This window comes from Chiloscyllium plagiosum, unplaced genomic scaffold, assembly GCF_037043375.1.
Source record: "Chiloscyllium plagiosum isolate Xiang-an unplaced genomic scaffold, Cpla_swu_hap1 HiC_scaffold_24, whole genome shotgun sequence".
In the NCBI taxonomy this organism is placed as follows: domain Eukaryota; kingdom Metazoa; phylum Chordata; class Chondrichthyes; order Orectolobiformes; family Hemiscylliidae; genus Chiloscyllium; species Chiloscyllium plagiosum.
In genome coordinates this window covers 64,416,144-64,429,574 of record NW_028270162.1, presented here as the reverse complement: position 1 = coordinate 64,429,574, position 13,431 = coordinate 64,416,144, and the positions used below count along the sequence as shown (strand labels likewise).

The following is a 13,431-nucleotide window of genomic DNA, read 5'->3' as shown; positions in this document are numbered from 1 at the left end:
CTCATCCTTGTCTTCTCACCTCCAAGTTTTCTCCAGCCCTAAAATTTCCCAAGACCTCTTAGCCCTCTCTTTCCCATCTATCGGCACCATTTGTAGTTCTGCCCTCAAATGATGAACCTCCTTTCCTCTATCCTTTTGCTTCTCCACCTTCAAGACCCTCCTTAAATCCCAACTTTGACCAAGGCTATCAGCTGTTTTACAATATCGGACAAAGTCCAGATCATCATTAAAACATTTTTTGAACTACTTGTGCTCTGGCAGACCGCAATATAACCTTTGTCTGTGTTGAGTGAATTGCTGCCAATGGACAGGCAGTCCCTGGGTTGCAAATGGATTCTTTTCTTCAGTCCATTCACAAATCGATTTGGACACAAGTTGGAAAACAAAGCAAAGCGATATAGCTGTTAGTAATTACAGGCAATGTTCCTTTGATGGATCTTTAAAATTTCACCCTGCACAGGAATACATTTGTAAATCAGGGACCACTTGCTGTGTAGAATGACAGTGTTACTGTGCCAGTGTAATGCTGTTAATTCTGCTGCCATCACCAGTACAGCAACAAGTTATGATTTCATTGTGATGAACCTGCTTGATAGCTTCAATTTTCAGACACAATCCAACTTAAAGTTCAAAACTTATAATCATACAGCCAGGTGATTTTACACTCAAAAGATTCTTTGGAAACAGGGTTCAGTTTTTAATGTTTGCCTGTCCTCTTTTTAATAGTTCAGTTTTTCTCTGCAGGTTTTGGAAACGTGGTTGAGCTATCTGCAGCCATGGAGGTATGCTGGCGATAAACCATTTAGCCTGATTGATTCTATGGATCGCAGCATACCAGACAAATGGTAAATCACATGGAAGACTTTGATATAGCAGTGCGATTACAGTTAAAATGCAAGCAAAGATACTCTTCTAACTTGGCTCGAGTCATCTTCACTTTATACCCAATTTTGAACTCACAGTGGAGTTAAACTATTTCTTTATATTATTCATATTTTTGAGCATGGGAGAGATCTGGGCCATGTTCCCCTCTTTCCCCTTCTCTAGGTTAAAGGCAGTGCACCACCCATTATGTCAAACAATAGCTATCTTTTATAAGGTACAGTACCTAATACTGCAGATATTACAAACAAATGTGTTTACACCAATTAATCTTTGATCTGCCAGGAGTTAGGAAGCAGATGTATTTTAGTTTTGTATGGTGGAAGTGAATTGGAAATGGTTTTGTCAAGATGTTCACTGCATGCCCCACCCCCAAAACAAAAACTAGATTTGGGAACAGCTGGTTAAAATTGGTTAAACCAATTGCTCATTTGGGGGTAAATGCTGATCTGACAGTTTGGGCCAATTCATAGATTGATAAAGTGCAAAAAAGGCCCTTTAGCCCATCGAGTCTTCATTGACATAACTACCACTAAAAGTGCACTAATCCCCATTTCCTGCACTTGTCCATATCCTTTTGTGTTATGACGAAATATCATGCTTTCCTGTTGCTACTTCTATGTATTTACACAAAACCATTGAACAGCACAGTACAGGCCCTTCTGCCCTTGATGTTGTGCTGACCGTTTATGCTACTCTAAAATCAAACTAACCTACATACCCTTCACTTTACGATCATCCATGAGTCTATCCAAGAGTTGCTTTAGTGTCCCTAATGTATCTGACTCGACTACCACTGGTGGCAGTACATTCCACACACCTAACACAGTGAATGGGAAGTGGCATGATCCAGCTAAATTAAAGTCTTAGAGATGTACAGCACGGAAACATGTACAACCCGTCCATGCCGACCAGATATCCCAACTCAATCTAGTCCCACCTGCCAGCACCCAGCCCATATCCCTCTAAACCCTTCCCATCATATACTCATCCATATGCCTTTTAAATGTTGCAATTGTACCAGCCTCTACCACTTCCTCTGGCAGCTCATTCCATGCATGTACCACTCTCTGCGTGAAAAGGTTGCCCCTTAGGTCCCTTTTATATCTTTCCTCTCTCACCCTAAACCTTATACCCTCTATTTCTTCCACCACCACAGGGAAAATACTTTGTCTATTTATCCTATCCATGTCTCTCTTGATTTTATAAACTTCTACAAGGTCACCCCTCAGCCTCCAACACTCCAGGGAAAACAGCCCTAGTCTATTCAACCTCTCCCTCTAGCTCAAATCCTCCAACCCTGGCAACATCCTTGTAAATCTTTTCTGAACACTTTCAGGTTTCACAAAATATTTCCAATAGGAAGGAGACCAGAATTGCACGCAATATTCCAGCAGTGGCCTAACCAATGTCCTGTACATATGCAACATGACTCTCAACTCCTGTGCTCAATACTCTGACCAATAAAGGAAAGCATACCAAACACTGCCTTCACTATCCTATCTATCTGCGACTCTACTTTCAAGGAGCTATGAACCTGCACTCCAAGGTGTCTCTGTTCAGCAACACTCCCTAGGACCTTACCACTATAGGTCCTGCTAAGATTTGCTTTCCCAAAATGCAGCACCTCACATTTATCTAAATTAAACTCCATCTGCTACTTCTCAGCCCATTAACCCATCTGATCAAGATCCCGTTATAATCTGAGGTAACCTTCTTCACTGTCCACAACACCTCCAATTTTGGTGTCATCTGCAAACTTACTAACTATATCTCTTATGCCCACATCCAAAGCATTTATATAAATGATGAAAAGTAGAGGACCCAGCACTGATCCTTGTGGCACTGCATTGGTCACAGACCTCCAGTCTGAAAAACAACCCTCCACCACCACCCTTTGAGCCAGTTCTGTATCTAAATGGTGAGTTCTCCCTGTATTCATTAAGATCTAACCTTGCTCACCAGTCTCCCATGGGGAACTTTGTCGAACGCCTTATTGAAGTCCATATAGATCACTTCTACCGCTCTGCCCTCACCAATCCTCTTTGTTACTTCTTCAAAAAATTCAATCAAGTTTTTGAGACATGATTTCCCATGCACAAAGCCATGTTGACTATTCCAAATACATGTACATCCTGTCCCTCAAGATTCCCTCCAGCAGCTTGCCCACCACCAATGTCAGGCTCACCAGTCTATAGTTCCTGGCTTGTCCTTACCACCTGCCTTAAACAGTGGCACCACGTTAGCCAACCTCCAGTCTTCCAGCACCTCATCTGTGACTATTGATGATACAAATATGTCAGTAACAGGCCCAGCAATCACTTCCCTAGCTTCCCACAGAGTTCTAGGATACATCTGATCAGGTCCTGGGGTTTTGTCCACTTTTATGCGTTTCAAGACATCTATTTCCCTACATTCTATATCTCCATGTCATTTTCCACAGTAAATACTGATGCAAAATACTAGTTTAGTATCTCCCCCATCTCCTGTGGCTCCACACAAAGGCCGCCTTGCTTATCTTTGATAGGCCCTAATCTCTCCCTTGTTACCCTTTTGCCCTTAATGTTTTTGTAAAAACCCTTTGGATTCTCCTTAACCCTATTTGCCAAAGCTATCTCGTATCCCCTTTTTGCCCTCCTGATTTCTCTCTCAAGTATACTCCTGCTGCCTTTATACTCTTCTAAGGATTCACTCGATCTATCCTGTCTATACCTGACATATGCTTCCTTCTGTTTCTTAACCAAAGCCTCAATTTCTTTAGTCACCCAGCATTCCCTATACCTACCAGCCTTTCCTTTCACCCTAACAGGAATATGCTTTCTCTGGACTTATCTCACTTTTGAGGGCTTCCCATTTTCCAGCCGTCCTTTACCTGCAAACATCTGTCCCCAATCAGCTTTTGAAAGTTTTTACCTAATACTGTCAAAATTGGCCTTTCTCCAATTTAGGACTTCAATATTTAGATCTGGTCTATCCTTTTCCATCACTATTTTAAAACGAATAGAATTATGGTCGCTGGCCCCAAAGTGCTCCCCCACTGACACCTCAGTCACCCGCCCTGCCTTATTTCCCAAGAGTAGGTCAAGTTTTGCACCTTCTCTTTTAGGTACATCCAAATACTGAATCAGAAATTTCCTTGTAAACACTTAACAAATTCCTCTCCATCTAAACCCTTCACAGTGTGGCAGTCCCAGTCTATGTTTGGAAAGTTAAAATCCCGAACCATAACCACCCTATTATTCTTCCAGATAACTGAGATCTCCTTACAAATCTGTTTCTCGATTTCCCTCTGACTGTTAGGGGGTCTATAATACAATCCCATTAAGGTGACCATCCCTCCCTTATTTCTCAGTTCTACCCAAATAACTTCTCTATGTATTTCTGGCAATATCCTCCCTCAGTACAGCTGTAATGCTATACGTTATCAAAAACGTATCCTCTCTTGCCTCCCCTCTGACCTTCCTGTAGCATTTGTATCCTGTAATATAAAGCTGCCAGTTCTGTCCATCCCGGAGCCATATTTCAGTAATTGCTATGATATCCCAGTCCCATGTTCCTAACCATGCCCTAAGTTCATCTGCCTTCCCTGTTGGGCCTCTTGCACTGAAATAAAGGTAATTTAATTTATCAGTCCTACCTTGTTCTCTGCTTTGTCCCTGCCTGTCCTGACTTTGACTCACCTTTGTTTTTAACTGTACTAATCTCAGATTGATCTCTTTCCTCACTATCTCCCTGGGATCCCCTCCCCCCGCCCCCACCTTCCTAATTTAAATCCTCCCAAGCGACTCTAGCGAATCTCCCTGCCAATATATTAGTCCCCTTCCAATTTAAGTGCAACCCGTCCTTGTGCAGGTCACTTCTACCCCAGACGAGATTCTAATGATCCAGAAATGTGAATCAATTTCCCATACACCAGCTCCTCAGCCATGCATTCATCTGCTCTATCCTCCTATTCCTGCCCTCACTAGTTTGTAGCACCAGGAGTAATCCAGATATTACTACTCAAGGACCTCCTTTTTAAATTCCTGCCTAACTCTCTGTGATCTCCCTTCAGAATCTCAACCTTTTCCCTTCCTATGTTATTGGTTCCAATGTGGACAATGACCTCTTGCTGTCCCCTCTCCCCCATGAGAACATCCTGAACCCTCTTTGAGACATCCTTGATCCTGGCACCAGGGAAGCAACACACCATTCTAATTTTTCATGCTAGCTACAGAAATGTCTGTCTGTACCTTGGACTAGAGAGTCCCATAACACAATCGATCTCTTGGAACCCTACGTACCCCTCACTCCATTAGAGCCAGTCTCAATACCAGAAACTTGACTGTTCGTGCTACATTCTCCTGAGAATCCATCACCCCCTACGTTTTCCAAAACAGCATACTTGTTTGAAATGGGGATAGCCATAGAAGACTCCTGCACTACCTGCCTACCTCTCTTACCTTTCCTTGAGTTAACCCATCTATGTGACTGTATCTGAGACTTGCCCCCCTTTCTATAACTGCCATCCATCACATCCCCTTGCTCTTGTAAAGTCCTCATTGCCTCTAACTGTCTCTCCAGCCGATCCATTCGATCTGATAGGATTCACAACCAACGGCATTTATTGCAGATATAATCCTCAGTAACCCATAAACTCTCCCTAAACTCTCACATCCGACAAGAAGAGCATATTACTCTACTAAAGGCCATTTTTGCTTCTTCCAATCTACAGACCCAGTAAATATTCCTCTACAAAACACTGCTCCAGGTTAAATTAATTATATTTTAAGTTTAATCAAGAGACATGTCTCGATAAAACAAATAATCAAGAAAGAACCCACTCTACTCATTACTGCAGACTTGCTGTAAGGCCACGCTTAAAATATCCATTATTCTGTCTCTGTGCTGTGACTTCTCCAACAGGTTCCTGTTGTGAATTTGTGAATCAGTTGTGAATTTCGCTGTTTGTTAATTTTCCCAGACGCACTCCGATGTCCAGCGATAGATGAATTCAACAGCAAAGGCAGTAACTGTGCAGGTTCACTGCTGTTTTAGTTAGCAATGTGGGTTTTTCCCTCTCTCTCCTACACCGACCTCACCATATGCTTCCTTTGTCTGTTCCTCTCCCTTTTTAAAATGCTGTTATTTTGACTTTTCTCCAAAGTTCCAAAAGAATGCAACAGTTAGAACTGTCTTTAATTGATTGAACTGGAAAGGGGCTGGGAATTTATTCTGTTATTTTATTTGAAAGATGTTTCTAAGATCAACTTTATTTTTGTATAAATATGTTTGAGCGAGTACTATGCTACTTTCATTGGCTGAGGCTCACTAAGCTTGGTGTGATTTATTCTGAAGCAATCAATCTGCTAGTATATTGTTTCATTGCAAAGACCACTTTTCATTCCTTAAACTTTCCAAGTCATCTTTTATTTCTCTCTCTCCCAAGCAGATAAAAACAACAGTTGTGCATTACTCAACTTTTCTTTAAGATGGTAGATACTGGAGGGGCTTCAAATTCTTTAAAGACTTTGAAAGATGAAGGATTGTTCCCAGTGGTTGGCAATCTGAAACAAAGGTGTAGGTATGAAGATTGTCTCTGCAAGAGCAAAGGGGGAAGTTGAAATTAATGCTTTGTTGCTCCATGCAAATATTGGGAAGTGATTCCAACATCACGTAAAAATAATATGTAGACGAATTGATTAAAAAAAAATTAGGCAATGGGATTAGAGTGGATTGCTCAGTTTGAAGAGCTAACAGAGACATGGGCACAATGGGCTGAGTAGTTATTCTGAGGACACCATATTTTGTTGGTGTTTGAGCATTCCTTGTGGAACCATGGTGCGTGGAGGATTCTTCCAGTTTTCAATTGTCACAATCTAATTGGTGATTGATTATTTCTGTCTTGCTTCTAACCATTCATTCTGTCTCGCAGGGCACCCTTTGTGCAGGACAACCTGCTGATGTTCACAAAACTCTTCCAAGGTTTTTTGAATCGAGCATTGCGCACTGACCTTGTCAGTCCCAAGAATGCACTGATGGTGTATCGAGTGGCCAAAGTGTACAGTCAGCCCAACCTTGCTGAAATGATCAAGGAAGGTAAGGAGTAATTATGACACTATTGTTTATCATAGGAACATAGCAGATTGGAGTGGGCCATTCAGCCAATCAAGTCTGCTCTGTCTTGGATACAATCATAGCTGATCATCCATCTCAGTCCCTATTCCTGTTTCTCCCCATACCCTTTGATCTCTTTTGCCCTAAGAATTAATTCTAAGCTTTCTTAGTCTGACAAGGTTCCCCATGGGACACTGGTTAGCAAGGATTTGGATGCAAAACTGGCTCGAAGGTAGAAGACAGAGGGTGGTGGTGGAGGGTTGTTTTTCAGACTGGAGGTCTGTGACCAGTGGAGTGCCACAAGGGTCAGTGCTGGGTCCTCTACTTTTCGTCATTTATATAAATGATTTGCAGATGACACCAAAGTTGAAGGTGTAGTGGACCTCAGATTACAACAGGATATTGATCAGATGGGCCAGTGGGCTGAGAAGTGGAAGATGGAGTTTAATTTGGATAAATGCGAGGTGCTGCATTTTGGGAAAGCAAATCTAAGCAGGACTTGTACACTTAATGGTAAGGTCCTAGGGTATGTTGCTGAACAGAGAGACTTTGGAGTGCAGGTTCATAGCTTCTTGAAAGTAGAGTCACAGGTAGATAGGATAGTGAAGAAGGCGTTTGGTATGCTTTCCTTTATTAGTCAGAGTATTGAGTACAGGAGTTGGGTGGTCATGTTGTAGCTGTACAGGTGAGGTCACTTTTAAAATATTGCATGCAATTCTGGTCTCCTTCCAATCGGAAAGATGTTGTGAAACTTGAAAGGGGTCAGAAAAGATTTAAAGGATGTTGCCAGGGTTGGAGGATCTGAGCTATAGGGAGAGGCTGATCAGGCTGGGGCTGTGATTCGTGGAACATCGGAGTGCTGAGGGGTGACCTTATAGAGGTTTACAAAATTGGGGGCATGGATAGGGTAAATAGACAAAGTCTTTTCCCTGGCGAGGGGGGCCAGGGTGAGAGGGCAAAAATATGAAAGAAACCTAAGGGGCAACTTTTTCACGCAGAGGGTGGTGTGTGTATGGAATGAGCTGCCAAAGGAAGTGGTGGAGACTGGTACAATTGCAACATTTAAGAGGCATCTGGATGGGTATATGAATAGGAAGGGTTTGGAGGGATATGGGTTGGTTGCTGGCAAGTGGGACTAGATTAGGTTAGGATTTTTGGTCGGCATGGACGAGTTGGACCAAAGAGTCTGTTTCCGTGCTATACATCTCTATGACTCAAAGATTCAATGCTTTAGCCTCAACTGCTTTCTGTGGCAGAGAATTCCCCAGGCTCACTACTGTCTGGGTAAATAAATTTCTCCACAGCTCAGTCCTAAATGGCATTAGCTGCCAACCAATCTAATGGAACTGCACCAGGGTGTAAAGGACCTTGAAAATGACCACCAATTTATTCACTATTTCTTAGGTCCACATTTTTAAGTACTCTGGGATGCAGGTTATTTGGCCCTGGGGACATATTAGTTTTAATCCCATTAATTTCCCATACACCATTTCCTTCCTAATAATTATTCCCTTTAGCTCCTTCTTCCCCTCCTCCTCCCTTTCCGTTCTCCAACATTTTAGGGAGATTATCCATGTCCTCATTTGTGAAGATCGAACCAAAATATGTATTTAACTGGTATTCCGTCTCTTTGTTCCCCATTATAACTTTCCCAGTCTCTGACTGTAAAATTGATTATCTTCACTAACTTTTTATCTTCACATCCACACTAATTGTAAAAGATTCTCTGGGTGTCTTCCCCACAAGCGTACCTTCATCCTTTATTTTACCCCTCTTAATCAGTCTCTTTGTTCTCCTTGGCTGATATTTAAACTACATCCAATCCTCAGCTCTGCTGCTTTTTTTTTGGACAATTTGTTTGTCTCTTCCTTGGATCTGATATTATTCTTATTACCTTTGTTGGCCACGCTTTGGTCACCTTATCTGTTTTATGTTTGAGTCAGATGTGCTCTTTAGGTGTTTACCATTGCCTATTCACCATCATTCCTTCAGTAACATTTATCATAACCAGCTCACATCTCATACAAATCATAGTTTTCTTTCTTCAGATTCAGAACCCTAGTATCAGAATTAACCACATCACTCCCCACCTTAATGAAAAATTCAATCATAGCCAGTATTCCCCGAGGGACCTTGCAGAGCTAGATTGCCAATTATTCCTTTCTCATTACACAATACCCTGTTCAGGACGGCCTGCTCTCTTGCTGGTTCCTTGATATTTTAATCCAGAAAAACATCCCATACTCCCTTCCCTTTGCTGTCATTATTGATTTCATTTGCCCAATTTGTATGCAGTTTAAAGTCATCTGTAATTACAGCTGTGTCTTTATTGCTTGCCTGTCTACTTTCCAGTTTAATGCCTTCAAAGTAGTCTCTCTCAATCTTTCCATCTGAAAGGACCCACAGACCCAAATTGTATGGTTTGCATTTGCTGCCCCCCCCCCCCCCCCCAAAAACGGTGCAGGGTTCCCTCTGGCAATGCTGCCTTGTTTGGTGCTGCGCCTCTACATTTCTGCACTGGTGCCTCAGTCTGGGTTCTGAGTAATCTTCCCCAGTCTGTGAGCTTCTGTGTCGGGTGATATTGAGTATGGCTGAGGAATTTCCACCAGTTCCTGGAAGGTAACCGTTTTACTTTTGGCAGTGATGTAAACTCCACAATGTGTCCTGTTTATAAATAGCTGAGCGCTTGTTCATGGAGCCTGATCCAATGCATCGCCCGAGGCAGCATCGTGTATATACGTCTCCTGGCTTCAGCAGCACCTACATGTCCTCGTGGCATTCCCCAATGACGGATACAGCCTTCAGAGTCAAGAGTCATGTGTACAATTTGGAGGGGCAGGACTGTGTGTACAAGCAGATGTTTGGGTCCGAAGTCAGGAATCTGGTGAGTACAAAGTGCTGAATGTTCATCCCTGTTCCATGTTCCCTTGTCTCTTTGGTGGAATGCAAGAACTAGGGATGTGGTAGATCTGAGGTCATGGGAAACCAGAAAACAGTCGTGAAATAGTCCTCCTCACTCCTTGAAGAAATATGATAAATGACCCCATGGGCATTGATTATTGTTGGGGGAATAGGTCCTGTGGTAACTCCATAATGTTGTTGTTGAGCTAAGCAGCAAATTACAGTTCTAAAGTGCAGTCAAGCCTGGTGATCCAGGGACTAAATGACCTAACATGCTTAAACTGAGCTCCCCATTTCCTCCTGACTCTGTAGATAAGACAGACTTCCAAAGAGTCAAGGGGAGCTCAGTTTAAGCATTCACTCATTGCAACACTAGGCTCGACTGCACTTTAAAACTGAAGCTTGCTGCTTAGTTTAAGAACAACCTACAAATGGATCCTTTCATGTAGATGTCCCAGGATGTTTCAATAGAGGGTCATTGAGCAAACCTTGACACTGAGCCACATGAGGTCAAATGAACAAAAGTTTGGTCAAACAAATAGCTTTTCAATAATGTATTTAAAAAGCAGGGAGAGGCTGAAAGGTTTAGGGACAAATTCTGGAGTTTAGGCAGCCAAAGGTAAAGTGCCCAGTGGTCGACTTGTTAAAGTTGATGTATAAGTGACCAAAATTAAAGGAGTGCAGATATTGAACATATGCGGGGATTACAGAGTTAGGGACGAGAGTGGCTGTGCAAATACTTAAAAGCAAGGATAGGACTTTTCAAATCAAGCTGGTGTCTGTCAAGGTTAGTGATGAATGGACATGGTGAAAAGGCTTTAGGCACCATCATTTGAGTTAGAACATTGAAGAGGTGAGGGTAGAGCATGTGGATGAGGGTAGAGCAGTGAATGTAGTGTACATGGATTTTAATAAGGCATTTGATAAGGTTCCCCATGGTAGGCTTATGTGGAAAGTCAGGAGGCATGGGATAGTGGGAAATTTGGCCAGTTGGATAGAGAACTGGCTAACCGGTCGAAGTCAGAGAGTGGTGGTAGATGGTAAATATTCAGCCTGGAGCCCAGTTACGAGTGGAGTTCCGCAGGGATCAGTTCTGGGTCCTCTGCTGTTTGTAATTTTTATTAATGACTTGGAAGAGGGAGTCGAAGGGTGGGTCAGTAAATTTGCAGACGATACGAAGATTGGTGGAGTTGTGGATAGTGAGGAGGGCTGTTGTCGGCTGCAAAGGGACTTAGATATGATGCAGAGCTGGGCTGAGGAGTGGCAGATGGAGTTCAACCCTGTCAAGTGTGAGGTTGTCCATTTTGGAAGGACAAATAAGAATGCGGAATACAGGGTTAACGGTAGGGTCCTTAGTAAGGTGGAGGAGCAGAGGGATCTTGGGGTCTATGTTCATAGATCTTTGAAAGTTGCCACTCAGGTGGATAGAGCCTGTAAGAAGGCCTATGGTGTATTAGCGTTCATTAGCAGAGGGATTGAATTCAAGAGTCGTGAGGTGATGTTGCAGCTGTACAGGACTTTGGTTAGGCCACAGTTGGAGTACTGTGTGCAGTTCTGGTCGCCTCACTTTAGGAAAGATATGGAAGCTTTGGAGAGGGTGCAGAGGAGATTTACCAGGATGTTGCCTGGAATGGAGAATAGGCCGTAAGAAGATAGGTTGAGAATGCTAGGCCTTTTCCCATTGGAACGGCGAAGGATGAGGGGTGACTTGATAGAGATTTATAAGATGATCAGGGGAATAGATAGAGTAGACAGTCAGAGACTTTTTCCCCGGGTACAACAGAGTGTTACAAGGGGACATAAATTTAAGGTGAAGGGTGGAAGGTCTAGGGAGGGATGTCAGGGGTAGGTTCTTTACCCAGAGAGTGGTGGGGCATGGAATTCACTGCCTGTGGGAGTGGCAGAGTCAGAATCATTGGTGACCTTTAAGCGGTAATTGGATAGGTACATGGATGGGTGCTTAAGCTAGGACAAATGTTCGGCACAACATCGTGGGCTGAAGGGCCTGTTCTGTGCTGTATTGTTCTATGTTCTATGTAGAACATTACAGAGCAGTACAGGCCCTTTGGCCCTCGATGTTGCATCGACCTGTGAAACCAATCGAAAGCCCATCTAACCTACACTATTCCATTATCATCCATATGGTGGCTCAGTGGTTAGCACTGGTGCTTCACAGCGCCAGAGACCCAGGTTCAATTCCTGCCTCAGTCAACTGTCTGTGTGGAGTTTGCACATTCTCCCTGTGTCTGCGTGGGTTTGCTCCGGGTTCCTCCCACAGTCCAAAAATGTGCAGGTCAGGTGAATTGGCCGAGCTAAATTGCTTGTAGTGTTAGGTGAAGGGGTAAATGTAGGGGAATGGGTCTGGGTGGGTTGCTTTTCGGAGGGTCGGTGTGGACCTGTTGGGCCGAAGGGCCTGTTTCCACACTGTAAGTAATCATGTCTATCCAATGACCATTTAAATGCCCTTAATGTTGGCGAGTCCACTACTGTTGCAGACAGGGCATTCCATGCCTTTACCACTCTCCCTGAGTAAAGAAGCTACTTCTGACATCTATCCTACATCTATCACACCTTAATTTAAAGCTATGTTTCTTCATGCTAGCCATCATCATCTGAGGGAAAAGGCTCTCACTGTCCACCCTATCTAACCCTCTGATTATCTTATATGTCTCAATTAAGTCACCTCTTCACCTCCTCCTCTCTAACGAAAACAGCCTCAGATCCCTCAGCCTTTCCTCTTAAGACCTAACCTCCATGCACCCTTTCCAATGCTTCTACATCCTTTCGAAAATGTGGCGACCAGAACTGTACGCAATTTGGCCACTCCAGAGTTTTGTACAGTTGCCACACGACCTCATGGCTTTGAAACTCAGTCCCTCTACCAATAAAAGCTAACACACCATTGGCTGCCTTAACAACCCTATCAACCTGGGTGGCAGCCATCAGGGATCTATGCACATGGACACCGAGATCTCTCTGCTCATCTACACTACCAAGAATCTTACTATTAGCCCAGTACTCTGTATTCCTGTTACTCATTCCAAAGTTAATCGCCTCACACTTTTTTCTGCATTGAACTAAATTTGTCACCTCTCAGACCAGGTCTGCAGCTAATCTATGTCCCTCTGTAACCTAATACATCCTTCTACACTGTCCACAACTCCACTACTTAGTGTCATCTGCCAGTTTACTCACCTGTCCTTCTACACTCTCATCCAAGTCATTTATTTAAAAAAATGACAAACAACAGTAACTGAACTCCAGGTTGAACATTTTCCGTCAACCACCACCCACTGTCTTTCAGCTAGCCAATTTCTGATCCAAACTGCTAAATCACTCTCAATCCCATGTCTCCATAATTTCAGCAATAACCTATCATCGGGAACCTTATCAAACACCTTACTGAAATCCATATACACATCAACTGCTTCACCCTCACCCACCTGTTTGGTCACCTTCTCAAAGACGTTTATGAGGCATGACCTATCCTTCACAAAACTGTGTTGACTATCCCTACTCAAATTAGTTTTTCTAGATGATTATAAATCCTAT

General features: G+C 43.1%; 1 protein-coding gene across 6 annotated transcripts in view; it reads left to right on the top strand.

Annotated features, from left to right (window-relative positions):
- smpd4 (sphingomyelin phosphodiesterase 4) overlaps positions 1 to 13,431 on the top strand; it is a 73,363-nt gene that overhangs the window by 45,307 nt on the left and 14,625 nt on the right. For all 6 annotated transcript variants that reach the window (XM_043716214.2, XM_043716211.2, XM_043716213.2 and 3 more), the window contains 3 exons: positions 745 to 845; positions 6,797 to 6,960; positions 9,657 to 9,862. In XM_043716214.2, the coding sequence (XP_043572149.1) occupies positions 745 to 845; positions 6,797 to 6,960; positions 9,657 to 9,862 (471 nt within the window). The remainder of the gene's footprint in view (positions 1 to 744; positions 846 to 6,796; positions 6,961 to 9,656; positions 9,863 to 13,431) is intronic.